General features: G+C 45.1%; 1 protein-coding gene across 1 annotated transcript in view; it reads left to right on the forward strand.

The window, feature by feature from the left end:
* The window catches only part of TMTC1 (transmembrane O-mannosyltransferase targeting cadherins 1), a 134,145-nt gene extending 121,529 nt beyond the window's left edge, over positions 1-12,616 (forward strand). Inside the window, exons 14-20 of the mRNA XM_031507960.2 lie at positions 15-117; positions 3,691-3,826; positions 4,576-4,720; positions 4,828-4,965; positions 5,347-5,469; positions 6,627-6,704; positions 7,402-12,616. Of these exons, the coding sequence (XP_031363820.2) occupies positions 15-117; positions 3,691-3,826; positions 4,576-4,720; positions 4,828-4,965; positions 5,347-5,469; positions 6,627-6,704; positions 7,402-7,542 (864 nt within the window). The 3' untranslated portion in view covers positions 7,543-12,616. The remainder of the gene's footprint in view (positions 1-14; positions 118-3,690; positions 3,827-4,575; positions 4,721-4,827; positions 4,966-5,346; positions 5,470-6,626; positions 6,705-7,401) is intronic.
* The last annotated feature ends 1,204 nt before the right edge of the window (positions 12,617-13,820 follow it).

Consider the following 13,820-nt stretch of genomic DNA (forward strand, 5'->3'; position numbering starts at 1 on the left):
CCTTCTCTTTCAAGGAACGGCTTAAGGAAGCTGAGGAGGTCTATAAGGCTGGCATAGAGAATTGTCCAGAGAGCTCCGATCTGCACAACAACTACGGTGTTTTCCTGGTTGATACTGGTAAGTGAGAGGGAGCACGGGACTTTTCCCTCTCTGCCTTCTATGCTCTGATTTATTTTATTCAGCAGTACACATCTAAAAGGGTGTCAAAAGCTTCCAAGGCAATAGATGTGCCTCCATGGTAGCTTGGAAATAAATATCCCTGTGCTGCTGAGAGGGCACAGTGCACTGGAATTCGTAATCAGTGCAGGCACTGTGCAGCAGGAGCATTCCGCCCCACTGCTCCCTTCAGTGTTTCTCACCATCTTCACACAGGCAGTTGCCCTCTACAGTGTGTGCTGGGCAGCACCCTGACAGTACTGCCTTTTTTCCAGCAGGGCATGGCCACATCAAATCAAATCACAGGCATACAAATGGATCATTATGGTCTCTGGAGCACGTGCAGCCCCACTTTGTGACAAAGTAGCTCTTTGACTCTAAGGCTTGAGTGCCATGACTTTACAAAGGAACATGGCCTTTAAACCACAATCATCTGTGAAAACAAAACCTCATACACTGTGGGGTGAATTGATTTTTGAGGAGCCCTGTAATGGCATCCTTTATTTTCTGGGTTCCTGGTTCCCATCCAACTTCCTTGGCACTTTCTGGCATTCACATAACAACAATCACTTTAATTGCCACCTTTTGTTGACAGCTTTATAAGCAAGGCTAAGTTTGATGAATGACTAGTGGAAAAGGACTGTTATCTGTGGTTCCTCCAGAACACGGTCAAGACTCAATGATGAAATAGTGTAGGCTTGAAGTGTGTGGTTGCTGTCCCTTTTTTCCCTATTACATGTGCCCAACTCCAGTGGTGCTTGAGAAGAAGGGATGATGGTCTGTCAGTCTCCTGGCTCTTCTGTCTTTGAACTGACACTTGGCCATCACCCCTCTGTAGTACCAGTGTGAAACAAATGCAAAACCAGAATCAGTCAAAAGAGGCATTATAGCATTAGCAAAAGAGGTTCAGGATCTGTATTTGGGCCCTGGCAAAATTCAAGCTTGCGAATAATAAAAATTCCTGAGTAATTTCCCTGTGATGTTGTATTCATCTTTGCTTGCCGGCCCAGATAAACTGTCCTATTCCTGCCAAAATTTGTGGTTCAAATGTAGTGCAGAGCACATTCTGGTTTTTGCACTTTCGTACTCTGCCAAAGTCAAAACTATCATTTCCTGGTTTACTCCTACGCTTCCCTACAGACAAAGAACTGGAAAAAATCCCACTGACTCTTGATTCTAGGGGCATGATGTGCCAATAACCCTCCTAGAGACATGACAAGGCGTGAAGGCAGTGGCTGCTGGTGAGCGTGTCACCGGCTGCGCTCTGCGCCGGCCGCACAGGGAGATGCTGTGAAGCACCATGCCAATTAACCTGCAGAGCTGTGTGCAGCAAGCCTCCAGCAAGAGTTGGCTCTGGGGAGCCACAACTCCAGACAGCTCTGCAGTGGTCACAGACATTGAGTGTGGCTCCCTTAACGATGCATGTTACCCCTGTGTGCAGAGCAGGGGAGGAGCTGCCTGGTTGAGGGACTGGAGTGCGTGCCCAGCTGCTTCCCAGAATGTTTTGTAGATATAATTTTCAAAAACATCTGCCTGCTCAGTGGTGGGGAAAAATCAAGGCTGCTGCTGGATGTTTTGAAAAAGTCATACCTTGAACAACATGTCCTCAGCCTTAGGTGAATCTTCAACACTTCTAAACCTCTCCACAGTTGTTCCTGTTCACTCCTATAAAGGAGCTGCTGAGATGTGTCTGTGTATATTTTAGGTTGTATAGATGGTCTCAGAAAAACAAAAATTGATCTGTGAAGCTATGAAAACAAAATTCCCACAGCAGCATGTTCAGTGCCCTAATATGCACTGGCTGTTTTCGAGATCTGTTTTCCAACTCGAAATGGAATTAAGTACATTGTGAAGTGAATCAGTTTAAAAAAATGCCAACAGTGAAAAGCTTTGTTGGTGGACAAAGCTCTTTGAGTATTGGTTTTCATCAGGAGATTATCTGGTCTGGAATTTGCAAACCAATTAAATGAGCCCTGGGATTAAAAATGCAATATTTGCATTGCTAAAATGCTGGAACTTTATACTTTTACCATTATTTAGCTAAATAAAAATACATTATTAGAAGTAGAACTTTATGCATTGGAGTAGTGATCTTGCACTTTTTCCTTGTATTTTGTTGTGGTGCTCGGTGATGTCATGGGCTGCAGGACCTTACACATTTTCACACAGCGAAGCAGTGCCACCCAATGGCTCCTGTGGAGCACAGAGATGCTGCCTACATGCACCAAAATAACCACCTGGCCACCTCTGCTCTGGGATTTATTGCCCAGAGTGGGAATTAGCTGGTCCCTGGCAGCTACTCCCAGTCCTGTTGAGCAATACACAGAGACTGAGCTGGAGTTTAGAGCAACACAGCAGAGGAGGAGGGAATAATCTCTGTTTGGAGAGGGCTGAAACTATTTGCAGTTCTGGTGGTGTTGTGAGGAATACTGGGGGCTTGTTCTTCATTCCTCATTGCCTGTTTCTCCAGTGGGCCAGGGTGAAAGGATGCTCCACCAGGAGATGGCACATGCGCCCCAGCCCCTTCCCTGAGGTGGGCTCTGTCCTTAGCACAGGGGTGGTGTCCCCACTGCTGCATGACCAAGAGGGTGCTTTCACTCAGGAGTCATCTTGTTGTGACCGTATCCTCAACTTGCAAAAAACCCACCCCTAGAAAATCTATTTCTCAGGATTGTCTCTGAATTTTGGGGACTAAATCTTTGTTTGGACAGCAATTTCTTTTATGCTTAGATTCAAAATGCTGAGGCAGGATTTCTTTCTCAAAATGTTTCCATGCTGTCCTGGTTTAGGGCAAATTTGGGAGAAAACCTCCAAAGGGGTTGCTCTAGAAAGCAGATTTAAGCAGCCCCTCTCCCAATTGGTTCAAGTAAAGATTTCCTTGGAGAAAAGTGCAAAAAATTTGATTATTTAACCAGAAAAGCACTCACCAGCACAAAAAATGAACAATACTAAATAATAAAACCTCTTGCTGCTCCAGAAGAGATGACAAACTCAGAAAGGCCCCTTTGTGGGATGTAGCTTGGCTCACCCAGTCTGTTATCAGTCTCTCCAGTGCTGGAAATGCTACGGCCCAGGCCTGGCCTGGTGGCCACAGGTGTGAGCTGCTGGTGCTCTTCTGGGTGTTCAGTCCAGAACAGGTTTGAACAGGTCCAAGAAAAAGAAAAAAACACAGTCCAGGGAAGTTCTCTGCCTCAGCTAGATAAAACTAACTAAAAAGCAAAGGACAGCTCTGTCCTGCCATCTGCAGACAACACAGTCTGTGGGAGCGATGCAGGTGAGCAAATGCAGTTTCTGATAACAAATGCTGCACTTCTTCACTCCCCTCTTTGCTTTTGGAAGGTCTTACAGGTGCAAAACTTATTTCTAGGCTAAACAGATGAATGGGGATAATAGAAGCATCATAAAGTCACACCAGGACACATGCATAGAGCAATAGAAGAAAGAAAGCTAGAACAGTACCGTGTGCTGAGTTTGAGACAGGCTTTTTCTGATGCACAGTTTTTTTTTTTGTTTAATGGCTGTTTGCCTCTCCAGGGTCTCCTGAGAGAGCCGTGTCCCACTACAGGCAGGCCATCCTCCTGAGCCCCACTCACCATGTGGCCATGGTGAACCTGGGCAGGCTTCACCGCTCCCTGGGGCAGAACAAAGAGGCTGAAGTGTGGTACAAGAGGTGAGGATTTGGGGTGGGAGACAGAGGGTTTCCTCCTGCCCCTGAATGGCTTGTTTCTGCTCAAGAGTTTCTGTTATGTGGATCTATCAGTGCATGCGTGGGGTTTGCTCCCTTCACACTCCACCTCTTTGCAACTAGATTTGGCTATTTTTGGGGAGTGCTTGGAAAGGCAGCATGGGCTCAGGCAGTGTTGATTTCCCTGGACTATTCCCAAGCCCCCAGGATGGACACCGCTGCTTTTAGCTGGGGGATGCTCTGATGATAAATTTGGAGGTTTCTAGATGGCAGGAGCAGGCTGTATTACCACAACTCCCATCCTGCCTGAAGGTGTTTGTGGTTGCTGCACCAGGAACAGCCATAAGTGCTGCACAGCTCAGCACCAAACCCTTGGCACTGTTGGGAACTCTGGCCCTTCCCAGCAGTGTTCCAACAGTCAGGCTCTGACTCCTGGTATACAGCAGGATGGATTGGGTGGGAATACTTTTGCCTTCTTTTTGGCATATAGATTTGTGCTTGCATTTCCCAGGTTTCATCACGTCAATCATCTCCACCCCTGCTGCAGTCTCCTTCTCAGGGGGCTGGTGGGATTACTGCTGTGGGCACATTTATCCCTCCCCAGGACTTGAAATCTGTGCTTCCTAGGCTGGGATGATGCAGAGCTTTGGTTCTCCATCCCCACACAAGCCCACCCCGCTATTTCCCTTTGCTCCTCCCATGAGCTCGAAGCTTGCCTTTTCCCCAACCTCCAGGGCACTGAAGGTGTCGCGGAAGGCTGAGATCCTGTCCCCACTGGGGGCTCTGTATTACAACACGGGGCGATACGAGGAGGCCCTGCAGGTGTACAGGGAAGCGGCAGCGCTGCAGCCTTCGAGCAAGGACATCCGACTGGCGCTGGTGAGCGAGGGCAGGGGCAGGGCAGCAGCCTCTGGGTGCAGCCCAGCGTGTGGCAGAGGGCTGAGCTAATCGAGAGCGTAACACTTGGTAACGGGGCTCTGTTACAGGCGCAGGTTTTGGCGATGATGGGGCGCACAAAGGAAGCTGAGAAGATGACAAACCACATCCTTAATGAGGACGTGCAGTGCCTGGAGTGCTACCGCCTCCTGTCAGCCATCTACAGCAAGCAGGAGCTCTATGCCAAGGTACCGTGGCATGGGATACCTTTGTCCCAAGGGCTCACACACAGAGCTCAGGTTGAATTTTTCTCTCCGGGGACATGTCATGTGCCTCAGCACACATTCAGTAGGTTATTTCTTCACTAAAACCTTCAGTTTATCTACATACTAAGACTGAAGCTAAGCGGGATGGTTTTCTTATCACTTACACCTCCTGCTGCTGTCAGCCCCTGTGCCCATCAGCCCCAGGCATTTAAAAATCTCTTTTGCCTGTGTGTTAATGATGTGGGGCAAACAAAGGATGGAGAAAGCTGGTTCTTATGCTGGTAATCCATAGTGGTGAGGAAAGAATGAGAAGTGGGAAGGTATTGAGTGGAAGGTACACAATGTCCTCTTGCTTTTTCACAGGCACTTGAAGTTATAGAAAAAGCGCTTCAGCTAAAACCAAAGGATCCAAAAGTCATTTCAGAGCTTTTTTTCACTAAAGGAAACCAGCTAAGAGAACAGAATCTCCTTGACAAAGCTTTTGAGGTATGACTGCTCTAAGACCTACCTGTGGTTTTATAGGCTAAAAGATAGAGTTTGCTCATTGTGCATAAAACTCCCTGGTACACACACTCTGGATGTTTGCCTTAGGAGCTCAGAGTCCATCACTAGTACAGAGAAAGCTAGGAGGCAGCTAACTTTACCAGACTTAATTGCAGCTTTTTTCCTCATTCCTGAATGGAAATAGCGCTCCCTGCTCTGAGGGGTTAAGTACAGAATTGTGGTTGGATTCACCTTTGCTCCATCCAGTCCCTCTTGCTGTCAGGGACCAGCTCCAGGTGGCTCAGCTGGAAGCTTGGGTTCCTATGAGAGGTCACCATGTTGTTATATCTCACCTCAGAAGCCAATAACTGAGAGGTTGGTTATCCTGTGAAGAAGGATGCTTGCTAGCTCAGAAATTATGTTAGCATTAAATAGTACAGAAGCAACCTAGTCTAGTGGAAGGTGTCACTCCTGTAGGAGGGGATCTGGAAGTAGATAATATTTAGAGTCACTCCCAACCCAAACCATTCCATTATTCTCTGATTCAGAAAATATTATTTGGATTGTTCTGAATATTCTCAATATCCCTATCGGGATGCTTAATCCTTATTTGAAAATCCTTTCCTGTTGTGACAATGTAAAACCAGTGCTGTTTGACAGACTCCAGAAGGTCCTAATTGCTTTTTCTCCCACACTCAACATCAGTGGGGAAGGAAAGCACTGCCCTCAGGTCCTTGTGAAACCACGCAAGTGGCTGTACCAGAGTCTGCTGCCAGCTCCAAATGAAAGCCGTGCAGATGAAGAGCAATGGCTTGTAGCTGACAGGCACTGTACTTGGCACTGCCTAAGGAAATGACCTTGATGTGCAGGAGCCCCCAGTGGTGCAGGGAGCAGGGACAGGGTTGCAAGTGTGGCTCCTCTCAGAAAGCAGGAAAAATGCACGTTGGCAGGGAAAAACTTTGAGATTAATTGAGCCATGGAGCAGTACAGTCTATGCCTCTTCTGCAAAGAAACTGAAATTCACTTTGTGTGTATGAGAGGAATTTGAATTACATTCTGAACGGCTTCAGCAGAAGAAACTGTTTTTCTCTTTCCCCTCCAGTACTGATTTTGTTTGAAGAGTCAGACTCTAAACCTAGAAATGTTTCATGTTTCTGCAGAGCTATAAACGGGCTGTGGAGCTCAACCCAGACCAAGCACAGGCCTGGATGAATATGGGAGGCATTGAGCACATCAAGGTATGACACTTCTGGTTTTCCTTAAGCTGCCAGGTGCAGACACTACTACACAGGATAAAAAAGCTAAATGGATTTCAGACTGCCAAGAGTTGCACGTTTGTGAACACCAAGCCCCCCTTGACATATTTTAGCCAAAAAAGAGGAAGGTCTCTTCACCCCAGATAGAGTTCCCATTTTAGAGTGCAGGCTGCAAGGAGCAACCTGCTCCTCTCAAAAGCTTTCCTGCTTCAGTTGCTGACCTACCTTAGAAAAATGTCACCATGAGTTGACTTTTAAGGTTCTTCTCTACCTGATTAATTTAATAAAGATGTCTAATGCAGAATACTGGCATGAAATTATGGAAATAGCCTACCCTGTGGTTGCTTATTCTTTTGAATACTTTAGCATATCATTATCATTTGGGTTTTAAGGAGTCACATTGTGCAATGTCCTTAAGCTATCCTGTTGCTGAGTAAAATTAACTCTTCTGGTGCAACATAACAAAAAACTGTAAAACTATTTCTTGCTGTGTGAGTTTCCTCAAATTTAGGTTAACAACACTTTTTGATCTTTTTCATAAATAAGAAGTCTTTTTGTAACCCAGCAATGTCAGGGTTTTTAAACTCCTGTTTCCCCTGTATCTCGTTGTTCACTTTACCCTTGGAACAAACTTTCTGTGTGGAACGTGAATGAGACCTACCACGCATTTTCTTTGCAGGGGAGCTACATCACTGCCCGTGACTACTATGAGAAAGCCTTACAGCTGGTTCCAAACAGCAAGCTGCTAAAGGAGAATCTGGCCAAACTGGATCGCTTGGAGAAACGGTTTCAAGAAGTCCAGGAGAAAGACCAAACATAGCAATCAGTCACCAGCAGAAGGACACTCATGCCCCTTGGAGAAGAGTGTGGTGGAAGCCCGTTGCTCAAAGTGATGCTGAAAGAACTTTGATAGGACTCAGAATTATGGAAGGCAAACTTGGAATGCACGCTTAGGTCCGATCAAAGTTATAGGAGACACTCAGGTCCTGTGGGACATGCTGTAGCATGAATGAAAACCTTCCTTTAATCAAGATTTATGTCTAGGCTGAACCCATTTTAGTCACACCAGGAGTGTGGGTGGGACAGGTACCTTCAATATCTTGGTTGTCACCAGGGAAACTATGGAGACAAAGCACTCATCCATTGCAGCAGGGCTGAAGTAGCACTTCCTGTTCCTCCACACAGGCTCACCTCATTCATGTAGAGCACCACTGATGGGCTTCATTGCAAGTGCTGTAGACAGGAAAGATGGTCATAATGGTCACATAAAAAAGGTTCTAAGGGGTTAATGCTGAGGAAATGATGGTCATTTTCACAGCTCTAAATGGGACTTGAAAATTATTCTAAAGAAAGGGGAAACTATTTAAATATCACCTTGGAAGGATAATTCTACAAGTAGGACAGATGATCCTTTGAGGGAAAACCTAGCCTGAATGTGTTACTCATTAGAAAATAATTTTGTAATAATTCAGGTTCATTATGTCACTTTTGTCAAATATGATATGGCTTTACCCTTTGCCCTGCCCTCTCCCTCCAGGCCAAATAATTATTACTCTGAAAAAAATTGAAGCATCCAAAGACAATGGGAAGCTCTAGGATTACTTGTCCTCCTGCTCAGTCCCCAGTTTGGAAAACAAACAACCTATCTAATCAATATAGGAGGTAAAGTAAAGCCACAGGGAGATTAGGGAACGTTTCCTAGCCTGGAAAGGTACGAAGGAGGTTCTTTTATGGGTGTGCAGGGACAAAGCCCATTTATCATGGTGACAACACTTGCAAAATTATTGGTCAAAGTGTTCTCACCATTCCCCTAAGAGATACAGAAAATTACCTATAGCTGATCAGTCATAAATCTATATTTTTAAATACTGATGTAGGAAAAACAAATTCTCTTCAGAACTGGGGCTTTTATTTTTGAGCTTTATTTATTTAACTTATAATAATCAAATAATTAATATATTTTCTCTGTTGTATATGAATTGGGCAATATCCTTCACAGCTGGCCATATGGTTGGGCATTGTGACTCTTATTGTCTGAAGTTAGAAAAAGGGAGTACCAATGAGGCGTGCTGGAATAATTCCCTCTCATGATTCTAAGGCAAGTGGCTGCAGAGCACTTTGGATCACACTGGCCCGGCAATAGCAGCACTTGTGCTGCTTCCACCAGGGTTTGCACCAGTTCCCAGGGAGTGTTAGTGGGATCTGCTTCCTGCCTTTGGGTTTGGACATCAGGGTCGGTCATCATTTTGCTCCTCTTGCAGCACTAAACTGCTAAAAAAGTTGTTTTGTTTGAGCTTGACTGTGTCCAGCAGCCCAGGGTTTGGCATTATTAGTACAGTTCAGTTAGGTGTACAATGCCCTAAAACACATCTGTCAGGAAAAGCCTGTGTGTCAGGCATCCCTGTGGTGTCAATTTAGCTGGCCATGGCACCTCAACACACTCCAAATTCCCTCAGTGGATGATTCAGCCATGTGCTGGAGGTTTTGCTGGTTCCATTTGAAAAGCCTGGTGGTGGTGGTGGTCAGGTTACTGATGGATTATTGGTGTGACTCCAGCTGTGTTTGGAGCTCACAGGGAGTCCAGGTACAGTTGTCTACCCTGCCAGGGTTTATGGACCTGCCAGAGCCATGGCTGTGCACCCCCTGAGACCAGGCTGGACTGGTCCCCACTGGCCAAGGAGACCCAGCTACAGCTGGGCAGAAGTGAAACACTGCGGGGGGAAGAGGTGGCACCATGAATGTTTGGGCTCTCTCCCTCCAAACCAGCTTCCAGGGGAGCACTGGGATCAGAATAAGCAAATTGCTTCACTGTTGAGTTTTCTGCTCCCAGCCCAAGCAGGCTACTTTACTTCATGGGGCCTGGGGCAGGTTTGAGCTCCTGGGGCTGGATCAGCATCCCTCTCTCATTTCTCCACACGACTGCTGTGGCTGTGGACTGGCTGAACTGACATTTCTGCAGGTCCCCAGTGCAGGTGCTCTGCTGGCTGCTGTGCACACAGCAGATCTGCACACCCCTGGGCTGCCAGGATGGCCTGGAGGAGGTGACATCATGGCAGCACAATCCCATGGGATGGGGACACCAAAGCTTACATGGCCTCTGACAGCAATCAGCTCCGCAGCACGCAGTGCAAAGTCGTAGATGGTTCCTTGCTGGGATATTCAGAGGTACCTGCACCAGAAAGCTCTCTGCCTGTCCCCAAGGTGAGCCTGTCTTTGGGACAGCTTCCCAAAGGCCTGTGTGCCCAGAATGGCTGTGGTGCAGTGAATTTGGGGGCTGACAGAACAGTGGTGCAGCTCTGACAGTGGTACCATGCAGGACCCCCAAGGAGGAGGCATCTGCAGAGTGTTCCAGCAGCCAGCTGAAGGTCAGGGGGAACATGTGCCTCCTTTAAAAATATGTATCAGCTATAAGCTTTGCCTCAGAATATATATTAAATAAATACTATATATTATACTGGCCTCACTGCAGTTTGTGGTTTTAAATAGTGGCCAATGAAACATATTTTTTCAAATACAGAAGTTGTATTTTTTATAGCAATGCTTTGTGAGGAGGAAGACTTAGTTTTATGTTTTTAACTTCAGCATAAATCTTAGTTTGTCTTTCCTGAGAGACCTGGTAGAAATTACTGTCTCCTGCTTGTCCTAAAAGCTGATCAAAGCTATCCTGACCTTCTAAAATTCGTGTATGTGTGGAAGTGTAATACAGCTTTGGATGCCCCCCTCCCAGATCCTGGAGAAGGATTGATTACCAGTTGTGCAACACTGTCTTGCTTGCAGAAAATGGAGAAAGATGAGACCATGCCCCAGTAAGGGAGGTGGTTTGGTTGGAAGGCAAGGCATATCCATTTGCCTGAATTAGGCTGATAACATATGCAAGGATTTTAATGCCAGTTGAAGCAGTTTACATTTCTGTGCTGAAAGGCTGGCTCTTCACATTTTGGAGCTGGGTTTGTTTTAGTTTTGGAGAGAGGAGAGCTCAATAATGAACCCCACATTCCTAAACCAGCACTTTATAACCCCATCTATGCAGGATGACAGTCTGCAAACTGGCAGCAGATTTGGAGAATGGCTCAGACCATGGGCTACCAAAGCAATTAAACCCCCTGTGAAGTTCTGAGCTAACTCTGTCCTGTTGGCACCCATGCTGAAGCCCTGTGTTTGTTCAGGGCATCAATCATGTCACAGATTTATTGCAGGCAAAGAGTGGAGTATGATGTGAGACAGGTTACCTCCACCAAAATGGAACGCCATTGTGCATGATAAATTGAGCAACTTACCTTGTGGTAACTTTATATTATCTTAATTAATCATAGGAAATGTTCTAAAATAAAGACTTATAAATACATTGTTTTCTACCAGTTCCAGTGCTTAGCATGGTTAGCAGAGATTGCAGATTAATAAATGGCTGAAGATCTGCCTGGTGGGGGAGAGTTCATGCTCTCTGCAAGTTGCATTGGCTAAACCTCAGTGCTCACTAATTTCAAAGCAGAGAATTAATGGAAAGCTGATTAGACAGGACTCTCATGTACTCACTGTGCATTTTAATCCAAAATGAGAAACATAATATTTGTGTTGCTTTTTCCTTTCCCCATGGATAATATTTGCAGCTGATGGATTTTATTTTATTGCTTATTTAAATTCCAGCATTCTTTGCTTCCATCCCTTTTTTGTCCCCCAGGATAAATGATGCAGTAGGGGGTATTTTCTTTCTCTCATGGACTCCTTAGACTAGATTTTCCTAGAAATGTGCAGGCAATTTGTTTTGGCCAAACAGTAAGTGAATGCAGCAGTGCAAATTGCCTTCATTCCAGAGATCATGAGGAGGACAGGGGGCTGGGCATGCATGCATGGAGGTAGAAAGAAATATAAGTCAAAAAAATTCAAAATAAAGAGCCTAACTTGCAGGGGAGGCTGGACACCCCTAAAATGATCTAAAACTATGAAAGCTTCTCCACAGTTACAGAAACTAGGCCAGATATGATGTACAATATTTGGTGAAATAAGATAATTGTCAGTCCAATTTATTAATTAAGCGATTTAGAATATTATTATATTCTAAATGTCTAGTCTTTTGCCCCACTTGTCCTCCAGCTCATTGAAACAGCTGGTGTATGCTTAAGTCTCTTCAATCTTTATGTGATTAAGTTGACCAAGTGCTCAATTTCTATCTTTCATATATTCAATTATGCACAATCTTGGGAAAAAATTAGCCCTTAGAGGGCTTTTTCCCCAACCTTCAGTCTACTGCAGCAATTTCAAAATGCACCATTTTGCTTTCATGTACATTTAAGCCCAGCAGCAAAAGAGGAAAAAAAAAAAGGAAAAAAAAAAAGAAAAAAAAACAGCGCTTGGCATTCACTGGTGTTTTAATGTGGCAAAGTTGCTTCAGGTAACCTTGATAACTTTGTGCAAAAGTTCATTGCCATGTTTGTACTGAATTGCTATGAATTTTTTCTTCTGGAAAATACCCCCAGTGGTATCCTCTGTAAAAGTTACTACTGTAACACAACTGTATTACTGTAGAAATCTCTGCCTGAAGTGGATGTCATGCTGCGTGTTCCTCTCATGCAGAAGTTGTTTGCATTGCCTGTTGTTCATATGGTTCTTATTTCTGTATCTAATTTTTTAAAATTAAATGTGCATATCTTTTTAAGAAAGAAAAAACCAACCAAACAAAAACAAAACCACAAGAAAACAGCCCATGGATTAGAAATATTTCAAAAATAAATTCACTCTTAGCAGCAGCTGGATGTATGTCAGTGATGCAGGAATTTGCAAAGTCTTTTTTCACGGTGGGATTTATGGCTAAATTTCACATCAAGGAATTATGCTCAAAGTCTTTGCAGAAGAAAATGTATGTAAATGTCTATTTTATATAAAAAGTAAGAAAAGTAGGTGCTTTGCCTGGTTTTGTTCTTTTTCTTTAGGACCAGCCATGAACAAGTTCTTCTGGACGTGGAAGGGCTGAAGTTTCTTACTCCACTTGACTTATGTTTTATTTTACATCCCCTGATTTCTAGGTTATTGGTCCTATAGGAGCAACTATGCAGCATATGTGTTTGAGTCTGGGCATATAAAAATATTGGAGTAGGCATTTTTTGGAACCTGAGCATGAGAAAAGATATGGGCTGGTGCTCACACAGTCTTGATGATTGGACATGTTATACTGACATAAGCTCTTCATATCAGGCTTTATGCCTCTGTCAGGAATGTGTCAAACAAATCCACAGAGTGCAAAGAGAAAAAAACTGAGATTAACAATAAACGAATTTTGTTGTAAATCTTCTTCCTGGCACACATTCCTAGATGCTCCTGCATGCTTCCAGAGTTTGAGTTCACTTGGGATAGTAATGATAATAAGCACCTACTGAAAATGGACTGAAAGAGAATCCAAAGCCCTGAACACATGCCATGGTGTTTCCTGCCATCCTGGTGAGCCCAAAATGCTCTGTAGCATGAAGGGGACTTGCACGTTCTGAAGTCAGGCTGCACACCCTGAAGTTTTCCCAGATCCCAACAAGGAAGCTTCCACCCGGTGCCTGCCTAGGACCTCTGCAAGGCCTGAGGCACCTCAGGTCTGGTGGCAGTGATGGGGGGAGGGATGGAACATCACATCCTGCTGCTGTCCATGGAAATGAGCACTAAACTACAAACAGGTGAGACACGGTGTGAGAGCCTGCAAACCCACCTGTGCTGCAGCCCTGCAGCCTCAGCTGCTCACCCTGATTGACACCATAGCCACTAAAAGGGCTCATTAGCTGAGTTGTTCCTCCTGTGAGAGGTGGAGCATAGCGTGGGCTCCAGCACTGGTTACTTTTCCTGAGCTGTGATGGTAGCAGGACTCCTCTCTGCTCATGTGCCTTCTTCTATGTGGTGAATCCTGTGCATGGTCAGTGGGCAGGTGTGCCTCAGTGTGGGGGCTATGGCAGTAAGCATTGGTGTCACCTGCTCTTTTGAGGTACCGAAAAGGTGAAAGTAGCCAGTCAGTATCACAAGAGGTGCCAGGGCTTGGTGTATTTGCCTTGATGAGTGATTTCTAGGCTGTCTTTGCTGTGTGGGGACTGGGACCCTCTCATACCCTCTCTGTGTAGGTGCTGC

Source organism: Lonchura striata, chromosome 5, assembly GCF_046129695.1.
Source record: "Lonchura striata isolate bLonStr1 chromosome 5, bLonStr1.mat, whole genome shotgun sequence".
NCBI classification, from domain to species: Eukaryota; Metazoa; Chordata; class Aves; order Passeriformes; family Estrildidae; genus Lonchura; species Lonchura striata.